This window comes from Pseudorasbora parva, chromosome 13 (genome assembly GCF_024679245.1).
Source record: "Pseudorasbora parva isolate DD20220531a chromosome 13, ASM2467924v1, whole genome shotgun sequence".
In the NCBI taxonomy this organism is placed as follows: Eukaryota; Metazoa; Chordata; class Actinopteri; order Cypriniformes; family Gobionidae; genus Pseudorasbora; species Pseudorasbora parva.
The window spans coordinates 24,056,018-24,078,487 of record NC_090184.1 but is presented as its reverse complement, the minus strand read 5'-3'; the positions used below and the strand labels follow the sequence as shown (position 1 = coordinate 24,078,487).

Below are 22,470 nucleotides of genomic sequence, written 5' to 3'. Positions count from 1 at the left end.
GCAAATATATATTGCTATCTTTAGTTATATTGTAGTAGATGTTTTACCAGTGTCCAATTCTGGTTAATAGGGTCATTTATATGTCTGTTTTCACATTGCAGAATAGTTGCTAGTGAATTCAGTGGGACTGGAAATCAAATATGAGTCGCTATAAACAAATAGGACATGATTTCAAATCGTGTACATCGGATGGCCCCAAGCAACTTCAAAAATATGTATAGACTGAGGATGAGCCAAAACATGACAGTCACAGATGAAGTAAATATCGTTAATCATCCCCTAATAAGGCCACATATTAAGGTCTGAGTAGATTAGATAAGTAAGCAAACAATCAATTCTTGTAATCAATGTGTTTGATGCAGGAGCAATGCAGAAAGACCTGAGCGACTTTTACAAGGGACAAATTGTTATGACAGGGTGACTGGGGCAAAACTTGTGGGTTGCTCCTGGTCAGCAGTGGTGAGAATTTACCAAGTGGTCTGAGAGGGACAAGCCGGAACTGGCGGCAGGGTTGGGCTATCCCATCTAGTCCAAGCCAAAACAGGAGGACTGTGGCACATGAATTTTTAATAATGGTTATGGGAGGAATGTCAATACAAATCACACTCTGCTGCGTATGAGGCTGCGTAACCAGAGTGCATGACCCATGACCTCTGAGATTATTGAAGTAGACTAGGTAACACTCTAGTTGATGGTCCTTTTTCTGTTGAAAAACAGATAAGTTATAAGTAACTTTGCAACTCTACATGTCAACTAACTCTCATTAGAATATTAGTAGACTGTCTGCTTAATATCTGCTAACTCTTTATTGTGATAGTCCTCCTCCAACAGACACCCCACCAGTATTGATACTCTACTAATACTAGTCTAATGGTTTAGGTGCAATTTATAGTCAACAGAATGTGCTATCATCAAAATAAAGTGAAAGCGAAGATTTATATTTTGTTCAATGGAATTCATTTAAACTCGTATATTATAATTTAAATAGGTCTAAGACTAAACATTAGTGATGTCCGGTTCGCGAACGAATCGTTCTTTTTAACCGGATCTTTATAGTGAACCGGTCGAACCAGTTCACCAAATCGAACTGAATCGTTCTAAACGGTTCGCGTCTCAAATCAGGGCTGATCCCACAAATACTGTAGATATTAACTTTCTGCCATCAGTGACCGTCTCTCAAACTAGAAATAAAACTAATATCTTGAAGTAGATGCTGTAACTCCAATCGTTAGCTGAAGTGAGACATGTTTTGCTGAGAGATCTGATGAACTCACGAGCAGCTGATACTGAGCATGCGCGTGTAACCGAACGTACCGGTTCGGTTGTCGGACCCTCGGATCAGCAGTACAGAATCAAAACCGTTTCTATCGGACACGTTCGATACTGAGAACCGATGAGCCGATGAGCTGCGCATGCGTGTTATTTGTTCAGAGGAACGAAATGCAGGTTAAGTGTATTTAAAACTAATCACGTTTGGAAACATTATAAAGCTGTCACTGTATTATTTTAAAGTTTTGGAAACAATAGATTGTAAAACGGTCAAATTAAACATTTATTTGTTTTATCAATAATGCATGATATTTTCAGGAACAGCTTTTATCTTATTTAATTTCTAAGTCGATAAAGATTTTAAAATAGATGTAATCAAAACAGTAGCCTATGATATAGACTATTCAGCAGCAGTTCGCAGCTCAGCACCCTGTCCTCAGCACACACACACACACACAACACACACACACACACACACACACACACTGATACAGCGGTTCTCGAGTCAGATCGACCGGTTGCAACGGATCACCGGTACAGAATCGAGAACCGTTTCTATAGGACACGTTCGATCTTTCGGACATGTTCGATTCTGAGAACCGGTGAGCTGAGATACTGAGCATGCGTGAGAGCGTCGTAACCGAACTGTTTCTCTCGGACTGGGACAGCTGATGCTGATAATACATGAGCCCGGGTGAACTGAGGATTTGTGTAATGTCAATGTAAGTTTATTTAATCCGTGTAAAACATCAGTGTGTGCACGACAGTGACAGTGACAGTCTCTCTAGAAATAAAACTAATATCTTGAAGTAGATGTTGTAACAATCGATTCAGTTCGATTAGGTGAACTGTATTTAGTGCTGTTGCTAAACATAAATGAAAAAATGTTTCCAAGATGATGATGATGTCAATTATAATTATTACTATACTAAGTTTTGATTACAAATACTTTATATGGATGTGTTTGAATGTATATTCATCCGCCGGGATGATAGAAATGACGTCATTACGTAAAGACGTAAAAGAACCGGTGATCCGGTTTTTTTAACCGGATCATTGAAACGAACTGTCCGAAAGAACCGGTTCGCGGAAAAGAACCGAACTTCCCATCACTACTAAACATGTTCTGAAATTTGAATGCAGCGCAATGGAGAACTCTGTTTTTGATACCCGAGCGCCCCCTGGAGGAAGTAGACTTTAGCTACATTAGCTTGTAGCATTTCCCCATAATGTTCAGCTGTCATCGCGCTTGCCGTAGACTTGTGTGAGTTTATGTAAAATCATGATGGCGGCGGCCTGTGGGAGAGCATTTAGTAAGGTCGGTCGGTTGGTTTTAGACACGCCAAAATGCCGTGTAACAAACACCGCAGCATTCGTGCCGAGAATGACTGTGAAATGCCAAGGAAGAGCTTACGGTACCGGCGGTGCGGGATTTAACGTAAAATCCAGACTTTTGCTCGCTGCGCCGGTGCGTGGCAGAGTCCTGGGATGCGCCTTCTTGCTCGGTGGTGGTTTCGGCTTGTACCAGACCATCAAACTCACGCTTCAGCGTCACCTTGCAGAGGAAAAAGCAAAAGTAAATATTCAGTTATGTGCTTTATTCCTGGATGTCCTTCCCTTTTGACATGCAACTATAGAAAGAAAATGTCATTTTTGGGTTATTTTGCTCACCTTGGTTTTGTTAACTTGTTTTGATTAGGCACCTGAGCTGGAAACAGATCTTAAATTGACTCTGTATCAGTATAAGACCTGTCCGTTTTGCAGCAAGGTGCGAGCTTTTCTGGATTATCATGGTCTGCCATATGAAATTGTGGAGGTCAATCCCGTTATGCGCCAGGAGATCAAGTGGTCCACTTACAGAAAAGTTCCCATCCTGATGGTGAACGAAACGGTGGTATGTATAGCTATTCGGATGTTGTCTTTCCTTATTATGATGATGGATAGTATAAGATGCTTCAGAAGTCCCTCTCTTTATTTCTTCCACAGCAACTCAATGACTCCTCTGTAATTATTAGTGCTTTGAAGACATACCTGGTCAGCAAGTGAGTATCTTCTGCTTTACGTTACCTTGACTTTGTTTAATATTAAAATTTGATATTTCTGTATTATATATGTGATCCTGGACCACTCATAACGGTCAATTTGATAACATCATATAAAAGCTGAATAAATAAACTCTCCAAATGGTTTGTTAGGATAGTACAATATTTGGCCGAGACACATGATCTTTATTTAATATCCTAATTATTTTTTTGCATAAAAAGAAAAATCTATAATTTTCACCCAATACAATGTATTGTTGGCTATTACCACAAATATACCCGTGCGACTTATGACTGGTTTTGTGGTCCAGGGTAACATATTAATTTAGAAAAGGGGCTATCAAATTGTGACAATAAACATACGTTTTCCCTTACGATATTGATTTGACATTTGATTTTTATCTTAAAATTGTAGGGGCTTGCCATTGATTGAGACTGAACCTTTCAGCACTTTTGTGCTAGTTGCTTTGCTGATACATTTGTTTGGCAAATAAATGTAAATATAAATGCAAATGTTTATTGCCTATTCACTGCCTCTTTTAGGGAGAAAACAATATCTGAGATTCTCACTTTTTATCCTGAGATGAAGGCAAAGAATGACAGTGGGAAAGACGTGAGAGAGTTTGGCAATAAGTACTGGGTCATGGTGCGTGACGCGGATGCTGATCATCTATATCCTGGAAAAGACACCAGAAAGTAAAGATAATAAGTTGTATCTGTTAGTGATTGCTTTATTAGTGATTTGCTTTATTTCATTACTGCTTTTTAAAAAATTGTATTCACTTTCAAAGATGATTTTGTTTGTTGTCTAACTAACACTTTTTGCACAGAGAGGAGATTAAATGGCGGATGTGGGCAGATGATTGGCTGGTACACATAATTTCCCCAAATGTTTACCGTACACCGACTGAAGCCCTCGCATCCTTTGACTACATAGTACGAGAAGGCAAATTTGGCACCTTTGAGGGCTTTTTTGCTAAATATATCGGAGCTGCTGCCATGTGGGTCATTGCAAAGAGATTGAAAAATAGGTATGTTTTGTGGTGCAACTTTTTTAGTATATAGTACATTTAGTATATTTGTCAGAAATGTTTTGATATTAAAGTTAAACCTCATCATACTACACAGACACCATCTGCAAGATGATGTGAGGCAGGATCTCTACAAGGCTGTCAATGATTGGGTGGCAGCCATTGGAAAAAATAAGAAATTCATGGGAGGTGATCAACCCAACCTTGCAGATCTGGTATGCATGCATACTACTATAATTAGACAATATTTTGCTGAGCGTGTGCTGATATATTGGTGCTGGTGATCAGCTGACTCCTGAAGTTTTTAATATTCTTCATATTCTGTGTGGTGGTCAGTTCACAGAAGTAACAGAAATCATCTTTTCCAAAACATTTAAATGTATTTTTTCCTTTTATGAGCATTTTCTAACACAGAAGTGGCATTTACACAGACTATTTAATGAGTTTAAAGGTGCCAAATAGCCAAATGTCAGTTATGCATTAATAATTGTTTTGATGTTTTAAACACATAACATTGAATACTAATATTTGAAATGATTTAAAACATGAAAAGATACTTTAAAACCGCCAGTACCGTCAGTAGTTATTGAGAATCAACCAATTCATTCAAACAACTGAATCATTCAGGAATTAATCATTTGACTATCTTAATCTATCTTACGCCCGTTTCACACATACTCCGTCTGCAGTGCGTGTTGCATTGCGTGTGCGTTGCAGGAGCCCCACACCCTGTTGTGCTTTCACATATGCTGCGTTTGCAGTCCGCAACTGATCCGCTGTTGCACACCACAAACACAGCATTGATTCATTATTTTTTATTTAAAATCCAAAAGTTTTTACTGAACATGCCTCGTCAGAATTCCAATTCTCTTTGTTTACTTTTAAATAGAAGTCAGGTTACGTAGGCTACTACATTTAAACAACATTTTATTCAATTCATTTATTCATATTTATATACTTTAGATTTAACTCACACAAGTGGCCAAACATTTAATCATAGGTTATAGCCTAAATCACAAACATTTTAAATTAGAAACTTACAATAGGCTATTCAAAAACAGCAGACTCTAGTCTTTTCTTTCGTTTTTAAACCCTATTAAAAAGAAATCCTGCAGGTCATAAAGAACTTTGCTTTCCACCTCCAAGAAAGTACGAGTGCTATCCATTATGGCACCTTTTTTTTTAACCTAAATGCCAGGTAAGGTGTCGTTTCCTTGCTTAACTTGAGAAAAAAAGCCATGTGTTGACTTTGGAACAAGAGTATATTTTAAATTATATGCATCTGTGGTGAAATTACTAGATTTTTGCGTCAGTGCTTGTTTATTTTAATGTGAACAATGTTCTGTCGCTTTAATGCAGCAGCGCAGCAAAAAATAGACTCGGTACGAAAACGATCGCCTCACTGCTGCAGACGCAACGCACCTGGAACGGACTGACGGACCACATCCACGTGCAGTGTGAAAGCTGTCATCCGTTAACATGGGTACTGAAAAAAATACACACCGCACACGCACTGCAGACGGAGTATGTGTGAAACGGGCGTTAGTTACTGAATCATTGATTCAACTGATTCGTTCAGAAAGCTGATTCATATAGTAAAGAAACACTGCGTGTTGCTCAGAGACGCGATTACAGTACTGTGACTTGGTTTTTAACTATTCTCGTTGGTGAAATAGAGTAAACATGGGCAATATGGTGTCTTAAATGTAAGTCCCTTAATATTGAATTCTTGTTTAGTAAACTTGTATAAAATAAATATCACATTTATGATATAAATATAGACTCACGCAGTAAAAGTGTGCGCCCGCACTAGTCTAATCTTCAAGACTACATCACGTAGTGTATGCGCACACACTCTGGGTGTGTGAGAGGGATATACTCGATAATGTCAGATCGCACATCGTTAAAACAACAATTACGATATTATCTCAGACAATATATATCGCACACCCCTAATTGGGAGGAGCTAAAGAGTCACAATTTAGACTCACAGTGACACGAGTCTCCATGAGTCTGTGCGCATTCAGGTTAAAGTCCCAACCAGGCTAGAAAAACATGTACACACAATACAATACATCATGGCATTAAGTGTAATACGTTTGTGTTGTTTACATTATATGCACTTGCGCTCCAATTGCCAACAAAACGCAGTTCATTTGATGCAGTTTCACTCACCGCCTGCAGTTTCGACTTGTGACCGGGAACAAACCAACACACTTGCAGAACTCCGTTGCTGCTCCGGAAAAACAAACTGCATCCACTGTTTCCTTAATGCTGGGTTATTTGGGAAACTGAAAAAAACAGACTTTTTTAGTAAAAGTGTTGATTTCGTGGTCTAAAAACAAAATGACAGCGCTGCTGACGGCTTCCAACCAAACGAAGCTTGTGTGCTCTTGCTATCGCTCTGGTTGATGTGTACACATTCACAAGCTCATCCATGTGCCCATACAAGCAATTCCACCCTTTATGAAGACTTTTTGGCCATTTTTAGCATGAGAATCCAACTTTTTAACAGTGTAAATAAGTCAGAATGCATGAAATACCCCCCTTAAAAGAATATAAAATACATTACTATTCTAAATGTTGGGGTTGGTAAGATTTTTAATTTTATTGTGAAAAGTCTCTTATGCTCACCAAGGATGTGTTTGATTCAAAAATACAGTAAAATATTAAGTAAAGTTAATTAAGTAAATATTTTAAATATACATATTTTATATATTTTTTAATACACTAGGAATAAGAATTAGACTTTTTTTTTTTTTAATTATCATTTGCATTTTCAATTATCTCTTGTGTGCTGTAATTACCTTCTTGTACCTTGTTTTTCCAACACAGGCTGTGTTTGGTATTCTGAGGGTTATGGAAGGCCTTCAGGCATTTGAAGATATGATGGAACATACCAAGGTGAAGAACTGGTACCGGCGTATGCAGAAGGTCACACAACAAGTGTCGTAAAATCAAAGCTTCTGTCACTGCTGCAACAACTTTTGCACTTGATACCACTACACAACTTGATGCCATCTGTTGGTAGCATAATGTGTTATATGCAAATCTTAAAAGACAATTTTTTCCCCAGCCATTAAACTGGCTTCCATTCTTCTTTTTTGCACTTCTTTCACAAAGTGCAACCTGAACCAAATGCAGTTTAAGTAAAACATCCTCATGATCTACAGACGAATGGGCTTTCGAGGGATAGTTCTGAAAATTCAGAGAATTCAGTTTTCTCCATCTCTGTGAAGTAGTTTGGAGCTTGATAGGTCATCAACAAACAAACGTGTAATCGGTTGATTTGGTCCATTTTTCAACAAGTAATTGTTATTTTTGTTTATGCAAATGTTGGTCTGTTGAAGTACTGCTGTTCTCGTCATGTTACATTTAGGTTAACGTTACCTTCTAAACAGATGAGCTCAGCCCTGATTGACTACTGTAGATGCTTACATCTACCTCAGTTTGGATTACTTTTCCCTGGTTCACAAACATACAATCTGAAGTTGCAGTGACCTTGAAATCTGCGGTATACTTCATGTTTTTCAACATTGGGTTCTCAAGGGGTTTAACTTAAAAGGCGATCTTACTGATTAATGGTTATGTTATGTTGTTGACATTTGGAGTGTCCATTTACACAACATTTGTCAAGATACATCATATTTTGATTCGTCAAAAGTGATAATATTTGTCAATGACAAAATAAAAAATCTCAAGCATATGGTTGTCAGCCTGGTTCTCATGCCATGTTTTTATAAACGAAACAATACGAAAGCATGTCAGGTCAGAAACTTATAAAACTTGACATAACGTTACACGAACTAATCATTCAAATATATGACCACTATTTATTCCGATATGTTTATGAAGCAGTTTTACAGACAAATGCCAGATAAGTAGGTGCCTTGCCTGCGTGTGCTGCCCTGCGTATAGCGATAGCAACGCGTCGTTGGCGTCATAGACATCGGTTGGCGTGATGTCTATGGTTGGCGTTGCCAAAGAAACCTAACAAACTTCCGTTCATTGGGCGTTAAACGCAACTCGAATCTTTGTCGCTGAAGTTTCGAACCAGCCAATCAGATGCAACACAGAACGTCAAAGGCGGGACTCAGATCGTCAGGCGCGTCTCTGATTGGCGTCTTTTGTTGTCCATACGAGTATTGCAAACAACATTACACACGGGACGCAACGTTGTATTGAGGTTAGTGCGTGTTTATTCGTATCGCTTTCATTGTTTAAAGTACATAAATACAGTTTCAACGTATGTTTGATCAGGGGGATTTAACAGTATACATATGCAGTGCATGAACAGAAGTAGAGGATTAGGAACACACAACGTTACTTGACTGAGGACAAATAGTCTTGTTTAACAGATACACATGTATGATTCATAACACTTCTATTTGACTTTTCTTACAAGTTTATTATGATACACTTCTGGTTAACTTTTACATACTCTTAAGACCAAAGACTCAAATTAAATCCGCTGAATTGAAGGGATGAAAACACGGTCATCCTCTCCGCCCGTCCATGTTCATGTCCCAGACTCAACATCTGTGCATGTCCACCTTAAGAAGAGTCCACAGAAGATCCAGGTCAGACTGAATTATTTTTGCTATTCCAATTTAAATCAGCCTTACTGGTTTACCGAGACAGTGAAATAACTCTCAGCTCTATCTTCAGCAGGGTAAAGTGAGCAATTTAAGATCCACTGCCAGTGTAAAGGTCCGAGCTCCCTGGGTTCCTCCTGGAAAGTCCTCAAGACGAAGAGAATACAAATGGGAGGTGTGTTTAATCTCATTCCACTTTATTTTATAGTATAAAATAATTATAATTAGTCTTTTTTTAAAATTAAATATGACTTTGAATGGACTGGTGTGGTTGATTATGATTAAACTTTTTTAACTTTATTTTGTGTTTAATGTTGCTGTTTGAGCATAAACGACATCTGCAAAAGTTACGAGGCTCAGTTCAAAGCAAAATGAGATATTTCTTTTACAGTAATCACTTTTTAAGGCTTACAACAAATGGCAGGTAGGGACTACTGTACAATAAGCTTCTTCCCAGGAAAGTGACATCACTAACCCTAAAACGTACATACAGAGCCGGCCCTAGACCTTTGGGGGCCCTAAGCAAAATTTGGTTGGAGGCCCTTGACCGTTTTAAGTAAGGCCTAAAGAAAAGCAATGACTACCTTATAACTATACTGTTCATATATCTACTATGTTACTTTAAAATTTTGTAGTCTATTAAATTATGTTTTAATTATTCTATGTAGCCTACTGTATGATAATTATCTTTTTTTTACGCTGCTGGTCCTGAGTTCGTATTTCGTTCTTATGTGGCAACATGTACAGAAGGTCAATAAAAGACCTTGAGTTCTTGAGTTGAGTTCCATGTTTGATGTCTAACAGGAAAATGATGATACCACTGAGCTGAATGGCAGTGCAGTGCAATGAACACACACGGATGAACTTGCTGAATAAAAAGACTGATAAAGTGATTTTCACTGACCATCAAAGAAACATTTTTAATTGACACCAGAGATTAAAAGGCAAAAACAGCACACGATAACAAATTTTGCTGGACAATAAATTGGTCAAGAAATTATTGCGATAAATGATAAGATTTTTCGTTCTAAACCCATTTTCATCTAAAATAATGATAATGGCATAATAATGCAGGTACACCTTTTTTAAAGCTCAATAAACTTTTATCTCTAAAGACTCTGATATGGAAAACATTTTAAATATCCACAATAAATTAACAAAACAACCAAAAAACAAGAAAAGCAATGGACTCTCAGTCTGTTAACAAAAAATACACTTGAATAAATACCAAAAGCAATAAATAAAATTGATGAAAACTGCTTTAGGTACACATTAGGGGTGGCACGGTTCACAAAAGCCACGGTTCGGTTCGTATCACGGCTTTAGGGTCACGGTTTTTAAGTTCTGTACGGTTGTTGTTGTTGTTTTTGCTTTTACTTGTTAACACTCCAGAAATTTACTTCAGCATAATATGATATATAGCTTACTTATCCACAATTCAGGATACAGTATTAACACAATTGTTATATCATGTAATCATGCACAAACTGAACTTGACCATCTCTGAGGAAAGCTAGGTGAGATTTTGATACAGCAAGAGAAAGACATTGATGACATGCTTTCATTTATTTGGCAAAAAAAGGAGAATGTTTATTGCTATCTCTACAGGAACTTATGTGCCTTTTTTAGACACAAATATTGAACTGAAGAATTAACTTGCATTTATCAAACGGCCAACTTCAGTGTAGCTTTAAGCCTTGTTTATACTTGACGCGTCCGCACGAGCGCGGCAAAAATTGCTTCAGCAAGGAGTGCGCGAGACCCAATTTCGCTTGGCGGTGTGCACGTCAAATTTTGTAACTTTGCGTGCGGCTCCGCAACCGAAGAAGCTCGAGGCGAATCTGGCCGAGCATGACGTCTCATCACGCCTGCACCCAGTCTGCGCTTCGAGTATAATAAACACCTCCCCAAACAGATGAGGCGAGGTGCGTGCGCTCTCTAGGGGGCCCTCTGCAGGCCACGGGGCCCTTTGCAATTGCAAGGGTCGCTTAGTGGCTGGGCCGGCTCTGCGTACATAACCCCTGCCCACAGGAACATGCAATAAAGGGGGTGAGGCCATGTTGGGCTACTTTAGATTAGAGTGACCGTGGAGTTCCACTTTTGCAACACGACTGAAGCGTGATGTTGTGACACTTTCCCTCATTTGTGTGTTCAAATCGGTTCAAATGCACTTTATTTCTATGGGTGACGTCAAGCGACTTTAACGTGCCCGCATATTCCGGGAAGGCAGTGCTGCATTTGAAAATCTGACCGATTCCCATCTTTATGCAAATTAATCCGTTGAATGCGACGCAGGTCGTTTGTTTTTCATTCCCCGCTGGCTCAAAAGCATGCCCATCAATGCACAAATGAGGGTAAAGGTGCAGATCCACTCGTCCGTGCAACACTTCTGTCGCGCCGCGCTCCACTTTATTCCTATGGGTGACGTCAAGCGACTTAAACGCGCCCGCACAGCATTCCGGGAAGGCAGTCCTGCATTTGAACTGATTTGAACGCAGAAATGACGAGAAGCGTCACAACATCACGCTTCAATCGTGTCGCAAAAGTGGATCTCCACGGTCAGAGTTACAACATCGCGCTTCAGTCATGTCGCAAAAGTGGATCTCCACGGTAACCGGGGCATGGAGATCCACTTTTGCGACACAACTGAAGCATGAATCCGTGAATCCGACTGAAGACTGAATCTGTCTTTTCACATTTATTGCAATACAGTACATAACACAAATGCAATAGCATGTTCCACACAAGCGATTTATAGATTAGATATTATATGCTAATCAATGACTTTAAGATAGTTAACTCCACATCAGCTACATAAATTAAATTTATCAACGAACCAATCAGAAACATCTTGTTGCATTCTACGTTTTCACTTCTTCTTGAGTCTCTCTATTATTGTCTGACTCAGAAATAATTGGTGCGGTTTGAACATAAAATGCTAAACAGTTTCTGGCCTTTTCAGTGCATGCCTGCTATCTGAGCTGCTCATGCGAGCGCTTCAAGCTCTGCCCTCTTCTTGAAAGGGGGCCGGGAGCAGCAGCTCATTTGCATTTAAAGGGACACACAAAAACAGACAAATTAAACATGTTATAAAAAATTGCTGTGGGTTATTTTGAGCTAAAACTTCACATACACACTCATACATACACACCGGGGGCCTCAGAGACTTATTTTACATCTTGCAAAAACAGGACCTTATAGGACCCCTTTCAATTTAGAATGAAATATAAGTTGCAACAGTCTTTTCTATCTATTGTGACGTATATGCAAGTTAAACAGCTGGTTGTGTCTATTTTGCACTCTTGATATTTTAGAGTGTCACCCCTACATTGCTATACATTGCACTTTTTCTGGTTCATGGCTGATTTGTGGTTTGTATCACCAAAAGATTTCCTGAGTTTTTGTGTTTTTGCGTGTTTCCCATTCATTTCCTATGGTGGTCATTTTTGTCTGCAAAGGAGACAAGTGTGACTTTTTTTTTTTTACGACCCTTTAACATAACCGAAACATCTCCATGATTTTTGTGTGTGTTCATATAGCTAATGCAACAAAAGTCACCAAGTGTCATCCCATTCCGCTGAACCAAAAACATTTAAAATTTCAAAACGTAAAATGTTTTGGTCTTTTTGACCGAAAAGGAAGCTAAAATAATGATAATAATGCACAGATAAATAATTTATAATAATACTGCAGCATTTAATAAAATGCTCAAATTTGATTTCATGTTGACTACAAAATTTCTTATCAGGGGGCTACACGCTGCTTAGAGATCACCCCAGCACAAGCCACTGATCCTTCCTCACCTCCTCTGCGGCTCACCGACCTGTCTAGTGAGGAGGACGATGCAAGAGAAGTAATTGGCAAATATGAGAGAAAAATTGAAAGCCTAATGTCAGAGGTTGACCGTATAAAAAGTGAGGTATGGATTGTGAATAATCATGACAATTTCATAATTTCAATTGATTGAACGATGTTGTGGATTTGAATGTTTAAATCTCCACAGGCAAAGTTACGGCAGACGGAGGACCACCTGAAGCATCAATCAGAGCAGTTGAGCGCCTGTCGTCGTTTGATTGACCAGCACGAGGAACGAATTGAAGAAGCCTGTAAGGACTTAAGGAGGTCAAAGTGCGAAAATACAGATTTGCGTAGCACTGTAGATGGGACGCAGGCTGAGCCTGGACAAATGAGGTACGATTCTTCCAGATTTATTTCAAGTTAGCTTTTAGGTTGTGGCCTGAATCGTTGAAGTCACTAGTTTTGGCAATAGTTAGAAGAATGGTTTGGGTCATTGTCCACTTGGAAAATAAATGAGGCCCAATAAGGTGACTCCCAGATGCCAAGTGTTCTAATAATTTTGGCCACCACTGTACGTCACATCATGCTGACTTTAAAATGTGTGATTTATGTGGACAGATCAGAAACCAGACCTCCTCACCCTGAGATGGAAACTCTACTGAGGAAACTAGTGGAGGCTGAGATAGATGGTCAGGCTGCAGCTAAACAAGTTGCAGTTTTGAGAGAAACCATAGGCAAACTTAAAAAGGTAAGAAGGTGGACGACCTCCAAACTCTGCAATTACCTCTGAAATCTGTTCACATTAATGAAAAGCATGCACTTTGTGTATTCAGGACAAAAAACAGCCAAAGACACACTCTGATCATTTGGGCCGTCAACATGAGCTACTAGAGCAGAAGTTGGACACATTTTTGGACACAAATCGAACTCTCAGACGACTTTTGAGGGAGCAGCATGGGCGGGAGGTATGAAAACTCCCTGTAAATTAAATTTGTCTAATTTTTGGGTTGTCTGTTGGGTCTGCAGTATTATAGTTTACAAAAAAAATTATTCACCACAGACAGATGCTCTGAGGATGTCTGACGAGAGGGAGATGCTAATGAGAAAACTAGCTGATTCTGAGGCTGAGAAAAGGGTTTGTAAAACTTTTTTTGTTGTTGCTGTGAATGAATATACTTTTGTATATTATTTTAGAGTATTATTGATATAATTTATAATTTTAACATCATTGTGAGCTTAATAAATTTATGTTTTTTTTGTTTATTTTTTATTATGCATTAAAGCTACACTTTGTAACTTTTTTAGTTTACTCTTAGCTAAAAACACTTAGTTCTTTCAAAAATATATGTGCTCATTAATGTATATTTACTTTTTTCAAGTAATAAAGTATTCTAGTAAGTTTATAATATGTCATTGAAAATACATAAAGGTGAGGGGTTTGAATCCTGGTTGATAGGGTCGTTGCCCCTCCATCTTGAAAGTACATTAGCCAAAGAGGGACATACCCGTAAATTCAAGCTTGCCTTTCGCGTTTTAACACTCGATGGCACCGTGTTGAATGTGAAGAGGGGGATTGCCATGTTAATCTTGGACTAAACTGGCCACCGTAGGAGTTAAAACAAAATCAGAATTGAGAGGAATAGAAACTATTATTCACTGGATGGTCATATACCTTTTCACCGCTAGATGGGGGAAAATATCACACAGTGTAGCTGTAAATTGATCTAAAGTGATGGCAATAGTCAATTTTAAATAAATGCTGTTCTTCTGAACTCTTTATTCAACAAAAAACCTGGAAAAAATATATCAGGGTTTCCACATTGTTTTCACACAGTTTTTAACATTGATAATAATAAGAAATGTTTCTTGAGCACCAAATTAGGATATTAGATTGATTTTTGAAGGATCTTATGACACTGAAGACTGGAGTAATGGCTGCTAAAAATCACAGAAATAAATTATTTTAAAATATATTAAAGGTGCCCTAGAATGATTTGAAACAATATGTTAAATTGTTCTCTGATATCTACATAAAGGGTATGTGGCTTATTTAAGTGCAAAAATGGCCAGATACAGTTTTACAGGTCCATTTACAAATTGTCCCTAGGATGTAATGCTCTGTTTTTCCCCTTATTTGGAAGAGTCATGGATATTAATATTGAGCTCTGCCCTGATTGGCTTATTTCAGCAGCTCACAGCACACAGCAGTTCAGTTGTTCAGCGAAGCAGCTCGTGAGTCCTGACAGAACACAGACCGACTGAATGACACTTTAAGCAGAACATCTCAAATGGAGATTGATAAAATTCTGCTTACTTGTTTATTGGTGTTTTCAGATCCTCCGTGTGCGAGAGAGAGAGAGCTCGTGTGCATATGGTTGCCAAATTGTACATGTTTAGGTAAAACACCGGATAGTATCATAGACTGTAAAAAAAAAAGGACGTAGTGTCCGTGACGTTACCCATAGGATTCTGATAAGCCGTTCTGAAGCTTAAACTAGGGGGCGAGCTGGGCATTGCCATCTTGCTAGCGCGCCATCGTGTGTCACTCCCGGATAACAGAAAATGGGCAAAAAGGCGGGATGTGGGTGGAGTTTAGGTGACGCAATGACTATAGACAGTGGATAAATGGCTATCCACCTATCACTCAAAGTAACCACGCCCTTAATTATGCAGAACTTTAAGGCTTTATATAACGTAAAGTTGTAAACGAATGAGTTATAAAAAAATTCACCTCCTCACAGTTGTCATGAATGTCAAAATTAGCCATATAGGCCAAAAACACATTTTGTACCAGACTGTAAACATGTTTTTTTCTGCTGTAAAGTTGGGACTTTTAACATTGGGCTCAATGAGATTCTCTAGTGGCTAGTTGAGGAATTGCAGTTCACATTACTTCCATATTGGCTTCAAGAGAGATCGCGGAAGGTCGATTGGATAGTATAAGTGTTCTTTTCAGAGAAAAGCTCTGATTGGAGGATTTAAATGACATGGATTGAAATCTGGCAACCACAAGCACAAACGCTCTTCTTTCCCTCCGACAAAACCAAAATCAGTGGTTTTTGTTCAAGTTTATATTTTTTAAACTATATTTTAGACTATATATTTTTTTCTTTTTTCGTCAACGATATTTATTGTGTATTTATTTATTAATTATTTATTAATATTCATTAATTACCGGTAGTCACAATGTAGGCTACGCAGTGATTGTGATGTACTCTGAAATGCATACAAGCATGCAAAAACATCATAGGCCTACTTCAGTTATCAAAAATATAAATATATAAATTTTTATAAAATGAATAGCCTTGTCAAATGACTATAGTTTTCACTTATATGGTGAAAAAAGTGACGTTTGCTAGAAGGATCGAGTGGACGAACTGTAATACAAAATAATATTGTACTGTACTAGCATCTTGCGTTATCTAGACAATGCTGTCTCTCTAAGACACTTTCAATTTAATCAGAAATAGTTTAAACAGTCAATAAGTGGATAAATAACTACTTACCGCTTGCAGGAATATAGTTGCCCCTTTCTTTAGTTTAAGACGCTGAGCGAAGCTTGCTTGAAATGGACTGAACAAACAAACAATTTTTAATTTAATTGTTGCGGTATCCGTTTATAATAGACATCAACCATGACTGTTGACATTTTTTATCTGTGGGAAGGGTAAAAAAGTCCTCACGTCCCCTGCACAGCCTGGAACATGACGTGTCCATGAGAGCTGCCGTTTTTGCTCTCCTCGAGTGTCGCTTGTTTACCTGCAGTCCCGATGATTCGCTCCGTCAGTTCTGCCTGACAATGAACATGTTCGGACATATGCAAATGTTGGGGGTGAACATATTAATGATCCCAGCGATTGCGTCACGGTTGGTGTTATGTTGACAATCACTTATTTTTCCATGGTGTTTTTCATGCACGAGATTTACATAAAAAGTAGGAGGCAATGGTGTTTGAGACTCACAGTATGTGATGTCCTGTACTGAACTCTTATTTCACTATGGCAAGGTCAATAATTTTTTTTTATTCTAGGGCATCTTTAAAATAGAAAACCATTATTTTGAATTGTAATATTATTATACAATATTCTGTTGATCAGTAGTTAATACTGTAATGTAATGTAGAGAGGTTTTCTTTTCCTTAAATAATTTGGTTATGGGTGTCAGGAGCTCGGTGAATTCAAGCGTGGTACCATGATAGGTTGCCAACAGTGCAGTAAGTCCATTTGTGCTAAATATATCATCACTACTAAATATTTTACGGTCAACTGTTAGTGGTATTATAACAGTGGAAGAAATTTGAAACTCAGCCAAGTCGTAGGCCACATAAAATCACAGAGTGGGGTCAGCGCATGCTTAGGCACACAATGTGCAGAAGTCACCAACTTTCTGCAGAGTCAATAGCTACAGACCTCCAAACTTTGTGTGGCCTTCAGAGATTACTAGTTATTGTTACTTTCTCTTTTAGAAACTTGAGACTAAACTCAACAACCGGGAAAGAGAGGCCAATCAGATAGCTGAGAATTTGGAAACTGAAAAGGTAATTATTAATATATTGTATATTAATACTATCCAATCCCTGTTTCTCCTATTTTTCGTTTTAATAGCTCTTTTGCATCAAAAATAGTTGCATAGAGGAAATTTGTATCAAAGTTGGTGAGTTTAAAAACAGGAAGTGTTTTTAAGAAGATGTTTTGTGATTGTCGTTACAGGAGCATCTGAGGACCACAGGAGAGCTGTCCAAGGTTCTTGAATCCACTCGCAGTCGCTTGCAGAACCAGCTGCACAAGAAAGAAGCTGAAAATAACCGTCTGGGGGCTCAGATCCAGGTAAGCTAAATTTGTACTCAGTATTCAGGGTTTTCATTGACCTGATTACAGTCATATAACTCAGAGATTGTACTGTACTTTGGCACAGAGGCTGGAAGGGACACTGCAGCATCAGCAGGAGGAGGTTCATGGCCTTCTGGAACAGATGAGAGAGCTGAAGCAGCACTGTGAAGGAGACAGAGACGTCCACAAACTGGTCCTCGAGGACCAGAGGAAGCGGGCTGAGCAAAGTGTGAATACAGCTGCACAGCTCTCTGCACAACTCTTGGACAAGGTACTGTGTACAGAAGAACTGTTAAATGCGCTTCAGGATTTCGTAAACTTCATATAAAGTTTCTATTGTCCTTAATGGTTTACAAAGTGCTGATATAATTCTTCAAATGTCCTTATTGTTAGATTTTCTGCAGTAGGCCAGTGTGACCCATGCAGTGCAGACTTTGACTGATGTGTTTCTGTCGTCTCTTTTAGGAGGCTCAGTTAGCAGAGGCTCTGTCCAATGCAGAGGCACTTCAGCAACGTTACGCCAAACAGAACAGAGAGAAAAGCCAGCTGGAGTTGGAGATCACCACTTTAAATAAGTCAGTGACTCTTTGTTCACTTGCTTTTAGTGTTCACTGAAGCTCAGTATAGTATTCATGTCAATAATTTATTATTTTTTTAATGTGGATTACGAGTAATTTATGATGCTTGCTATACATAGGTGAGCTTTGAGTTTCTGAAATTACTAGTTCATCAATTCCTTTGTTAAAAAACAGGTCTGTTGTTGTTGGGTGAATCTCACAACGCCTGTCAATAAAATGTAATTTTATTTCGAAATCTATTTTTGCGTAAAGAAAATGAAGTTTACATTTAAGATAAGATTTGCAATGTGACATTGTTTACAAGATAGTTATGTTTTACCACCTAGTTTTAGTTTTATTATATAAAAAACAAATTTCTCTGTGTAGTCATCTCACTGAGTTGAGCGAACAGCTGCGCAGTTGTGAGCAGAAGTCCTGTGCTGAGAGAGAGGGGCTTCTCAGCCGTCTGCACTCCCTCACCTCAGAGAACACGGCTACCAAAATGGAGAACCAGAGACTCAAGGCAACAATTCAGACTCAGTACAGACTCTTCTCTTTCATACAAACCCATCTAAGCTCTGATTTTCATTGTGATTTTTGTTTCTCTATTAGAGCACATTGTCAGCCACAGAAGACAGGCTGTCTTTTTCTCAGTCAGAGGTCCAGCAGCTGAAGATCTCTCTCAAAGACTTTGAGAGTCTGGTAGAGGGTTACAAGAGTCAGGTGCTTTCAACATACCTTCCTTACGGCTAATTGCAATCAATCTTCATTTAATCATAGTACATTAACCCTTCAAATTTCTTGCAGTTGAAAAAGACACGTGTGGAATCCGAGGAATACTCTTTGAGGCTTGAGCTGGCAGAGAAGGAAGCACAAAGTGACCGTGCAGAGGTGGAAAGAGAAGTGGAACAAGGCCGCAAACAGCTCCAGGCCCGGCTGAAGGAAATGGAGATGCTGCGGGAAGCTCTGAAGCGCCTGGACGATGAGCTCAGGGAGGCTAGAGAGAACATGCACATCCAGGACAGAAGAAATGCAGAGCAGAACAGCACTCTGTCTGAGCTCAGAAGCAAGGTGATGTTTATGGACATATACACTACATTACCAAAAGTTTTCGGACACCCCTCCAAATCATTGAATTCAGGTTTTCCAATCACTTTCATGGCCAAATGTGTATAATATCAAGCACTAGGCATGCAGATTGCTTCTACAAACATTTGTGAAAGAATGGGTTTTAAAGTGGAAGCAATTAGGAACAACAGCAACTCAGCCATGAAATCATAGGCCAGAAAAAAAACACAGAGCAGATTCAATACATGCTTAAAGGGATACTCCACCGTTTTTTCATATTAAACTGTCATTCCCGTAACTAAGACGATTTCATACATACCTCTCTCGTCTCAGTGCGTGCACTTAATCGCTCTGACGCGCAGGGACACTTTGATAGCACTTAGCCCACTAAGCCCAGTTCATTCATTAGGTGGTTATGGTGTGGGGTGGTTTTTCAGTGGTTGGGCTTGGCCCCTTACTTCCAGTGAAAGGAACTCTTAATGCTTCGGCATACCAAGACATTTTGGACAGTTTTCTGCTCCCAATTTTGTGGTAACAGTTTGGGAATGGCCCCTGCCCGTTCCAACATAACTGCAACAGACTGCATAAAGCAAGGTCCATAAAGACATGGATGATAGAGTTTGTGGCAACATCAGTGCCTGACCTCAGAAATGTGCTTCTAGAAGAATGGTCAAAATTTCCTTTAAACACACTCCTAAACCTTGTGGAAAGCCTTCCCAGAAGGGTTGAAGCTGTTATAGCTGCAATGGGTGGGACAACTCCAAATGAAACCCTACGGATTAAGGATGGGATGTCATTAAAGTTTATGTGCATGTAAAGGCAGACATCCCAAAACATTTGGCAATATAGTGTATATTTACACCACAGATATTAAGATAAAATCAGATTTTCATGACTTATTTTCCTGTTTGCATGTAGATGGAGCAGCAGAGTTGTAAAATAGAGAACCTCCAGGAGAAGAACTTATTTCTACTTGAAGAAAATATGCAGCTGAAACGTTCTATGGAAAACATTGACAGGTCTGCTGCACATAACATAACAATATATTTAAAAGAACTTATGAAATCATTTAAATGTTCTTTTCTTCTATAGATAAACCAAACATATATTGATGACATTTATCTTCTGCTTTAATTGTTTTCCTTATGAAAATTTAATTTATGCATATTCTTTATTCCTTATCTATTAATTAAATCAAAATATATTGATGACATTCTCAACAGGAAATTTCATCACCGAAAAGAAAATAATTATATATAAAAAATAAAATATTAATGTAATTTAACATAAAACCAAACACAAAGAAAGCTGAAGCCCAAAACCTTTTCTAGTTAAATTTCTCAGACAGCATTTGAGTCTCATCATATTTCTTTACCATCTTTCTTTGTGGTGGCGCACAGGAAGATGGAGGATGTGAGCACTCAGAACAGGGATCTGCTTCAGGTTATTGCTAAACGTGAAGAGACCATCCACACCACACAGCTGCGCCTGGATGAGAAGAGCCGAGAGTGCGACTCCCTCTCTAGACAGGTGGAGCAGGCCAGGGAGGAGGCGCACAGACAGGTCACACAGTTCACAGGAATCTTATTTTGTTACACCTGTGAGGTTAGCGTATACATGCTTTTCATGTTGGGGCTTTGTTCACAGGTGGAGCAAAGCTTAGAGCGGGTCCTGTCCAAAGAACGCTCAGCTCAGTCCAAAAAGCTGGATTTAGAGACCCAGCTGAGCCTGGCTAAAAATGAGCTGGGTCAGATGCGCCGCAGCAAAGATGATGTAAGTGTTCTCAGATGAAACTTTCCATTGCACAATACTGAACTTTCACAAGATTACAGTTAAAATCATCACAGGATTATATTGTGAAATTCTCAGTGAATAGTTTTACAACAGACCACAGGCAAAAAAGTTGTCAAGAAAACAGACCTCAAGGGACATGATGTTTGAAAAAAATGAGATGGGAGGAAAAAGTATATTAAAACATTTGCTTTCCCCAAGAAACTTTGGATTTGCTTGCAACACTTTTCTGTTATCTAGCAAAGGTTTTGTTCCTCCGAGAAGCAGCGTTGCAATCAAACTCAAAAGTGGTGATGGAAATATAAAGTGGGAGGAAGAAAAAACGTCAATGCTTTTGTGAGCAAAATATACAATTTCCTCATATGTAGTTCATTTCCATCTTCATGTCACTTTAGAGGGGTTGTAGAAACAATTACAATGGAAGTCTATGGGGCAAGTGGCAATCTTTTTTTACAGCTGCTTCTAGATTTATTTAGTTATTTTAAACCTGGGTTTACTCCTGGAAATTTCTGATTTCCCTCTGGAAAATTTGAAGTTTTTCTTCAAATCTCTGGCTGAGAAACATTTTTTTTCTCTAAAAGAATGAAGCAGCTGAATATCACTCTTTGTAGAGTGAAACTTTGCAAAAGCAACCATGATAACATCATTTTCACTATTCAAATAAACCATCAGAGTTAAAAAATATGTACAACAAACTCCAAATCTTGGTACGTAATATACAGACACAGACCCTATCAATCTCTACAAAATTAAATTTTCCAGTAATTATGAACCACTGGAAAGATAATGGAGTTAATTAAAAAAAACAACTGAGGATTGGAAAAAAAACCTCATTGTTTTGCATTAAAGAGGTTTAACTTCAATTGGGAATTTTCTTTAAATGTTACACTTTTATAGATGCACTTTTTAGAAACAGTTTGTTTTAATTTTTCAGATGGAGAAACGATTTCAGTGTAAACTTCAAGACATGAAAAACCAGTTGGAGCAGGTGAACAGCACCAACCGCAGCCTGCAAAACTACGTCCATTACCTTAAGGCTTCATACACCAATGTGTTTGGAGATTCTGCTCTAACAAGCTCACTGAATCCCCATATATGAACACTGACTATGAATAAAGCCATTTCTTTATTTAATGCAGTTTTTCTTATATACCTCAATCAATTGAGTGTTTACACAACACTGTTTTCAACTAAAAACTTGTTTTGGGGGCCTGAAAACAAGAACTTTTGAAATCTGGATTTAAAGTGCTAGTTCTTGAAAAGGATACAGTTATGGTTTCTGTATCAACTACAGAAACATACATTTGTGAAAACGATGTCATGTCTTTAATGCTATCTACTAGCTTGGCAGCATAATAAAGTGTTTTTTTATTAGTTTTCACAGATCTATGTGGACGGGGATTGTTTTGACTATGTTGTTGCCTGTCATTTTCTGTCATACACCATTGTCATGTAATGGGTACATTACATAGTTTCATCGGATGACCTTT

The 22,470-nt window shown here is 38.5% G+C and overlaps 2 protein-coding genes across 7 annotated transcripts; both read left to right on the top strand.

Annotated features, from left to right (window-relative positions):
- The first annotated feature begins 2,503 nt into the window (after window positions 1-2,503).
- Window positions 2,504-8,046, top strand: ptgesl (prostaglandin E synthase 2-like). Its single transcript, XM_067413562.1, has 7 exons — window positions 2,504-2,845; window positions 2,969-3,163; window positions 3,256-3,311; window positions 3,855-4,007; window positions 4,142-4,342; window positions 4,440-4,557; window positions 7,178-8,046. The coding sequence occupies exons 1-7, from the start codon at window positions 2,552-2,554 to the stop codon at window positions 7,295-7,297; spliced, it is 1,137 nt and encodes a 378-aa protein (XP_067269663.1). The 5' UTR covers window positions 2,504-2,551; the 3' UTR covers window positions 7,298-8,046.
- A 116-nt stretch (window positions 8,047-8,162) lies between these two features.
- Window positions 8,163-22,462, top strand: odf2b (outer dense fiber of sperm tails 2b). 6 transcript variants are annotated; one of them, XM_067413561.1, is made up of 19 exons: window positions 8,163-8,528; window positions 8,825-8,922; window positions 9,014-9,112; window positions 12,686-12,856; window positions 12,941-13,128; window positions 13,354-13,483; window positions 13,569-13,700; window positions 13,796-13,870; window positions 17,201-17,272; window positions 17,445-17,561; window positions 17,650-17,835; window positions 18,030-18,139; window positions 18,509-18,644; window positions 18,734-18,844; window positions 18,929-19,192; window positions 20,108-20,208; window positions 20,590-20,752; window positions 20,837-20,962; window positions 21,915-22,462. In XM_067413561.1, the coding sequence occupies exons 2-19, from the start codon at window positions 8,827-8,829 to the stop codon at window positions 22,077-22,079; spliced, it is 2,442 nt and encodes an 813-aa protein (XP_067269662.1). In that variant the 5' UTR covers window positions 8,163-8,528; window positions 8,825-8,826; the 3' UTR covers window positions 22,080-22,462. The 6 variants fall into 6 exon arrangements, with proteins under 6 accessions (XP_067269662.1, XP_067269660.1, XP_067269658.1 ...); XM_067413559.1 differs by having other exon boundaries at window positions 9,011-9,112; XM_067413557.1 differs by having other exon boundaries at window positions 8,791-8,922; window positions 9,011-9,112.
- Window positions 22,463-22,470: the final 8 nt, after the last annotated feature.

What these genes read in the sequence shown, in the direction of transcription:
- odf2b (XM_067413559.1), top strand. Translation starts at nt 8,827, where the DNA reads ATGAAAACACGGTCATCCTCTCCGCCCGTCCATGTTCATGTCCCAGAC. An exon ending in GGGAGCAGCATGGGCGGGAG is followed by an intron (nt 13,701 to 13,795) that starts GTATGAAAACTC and finishes TATTCACCACAG; the next exon opens with ACAGATGCTCTGAGGATGTC. An exon ending in TGCGCCGCAGCAAAGATGAT is followed by an intron (nt 20,963 to 21,914) that starts GTAAGTGTTCTC and finishes TTAATTTTTCAG; the next exon opens with ATGGAGAAACGATTTCAGTG.
- ptgesl (XM_067413562.1), top strand. Translation starts at nt 2,552, where the DNA reads ATGATGGCGGCGGCCTGTGGGAGAGCATTTAGTAAGGTCGGTCGGTTG. An exon ending in CCTGGAAAAGACACCAGAAA is followed by an intron (nt 4,008 to 4,141) that starts GTAAAGATAATA and finishes CTTTTTGCACAG; the next exon opens with AGAGGAGATTAAATGGCGGA. An exon ending in GCAAAGAGATTGAAAAATAG is followed by an intron (nt 4,343 to 4,439) that starts GTATGTTTTGTG and finishes CATACTACACAG; the next exon opens with ACACCATCTGCAAGATGATG.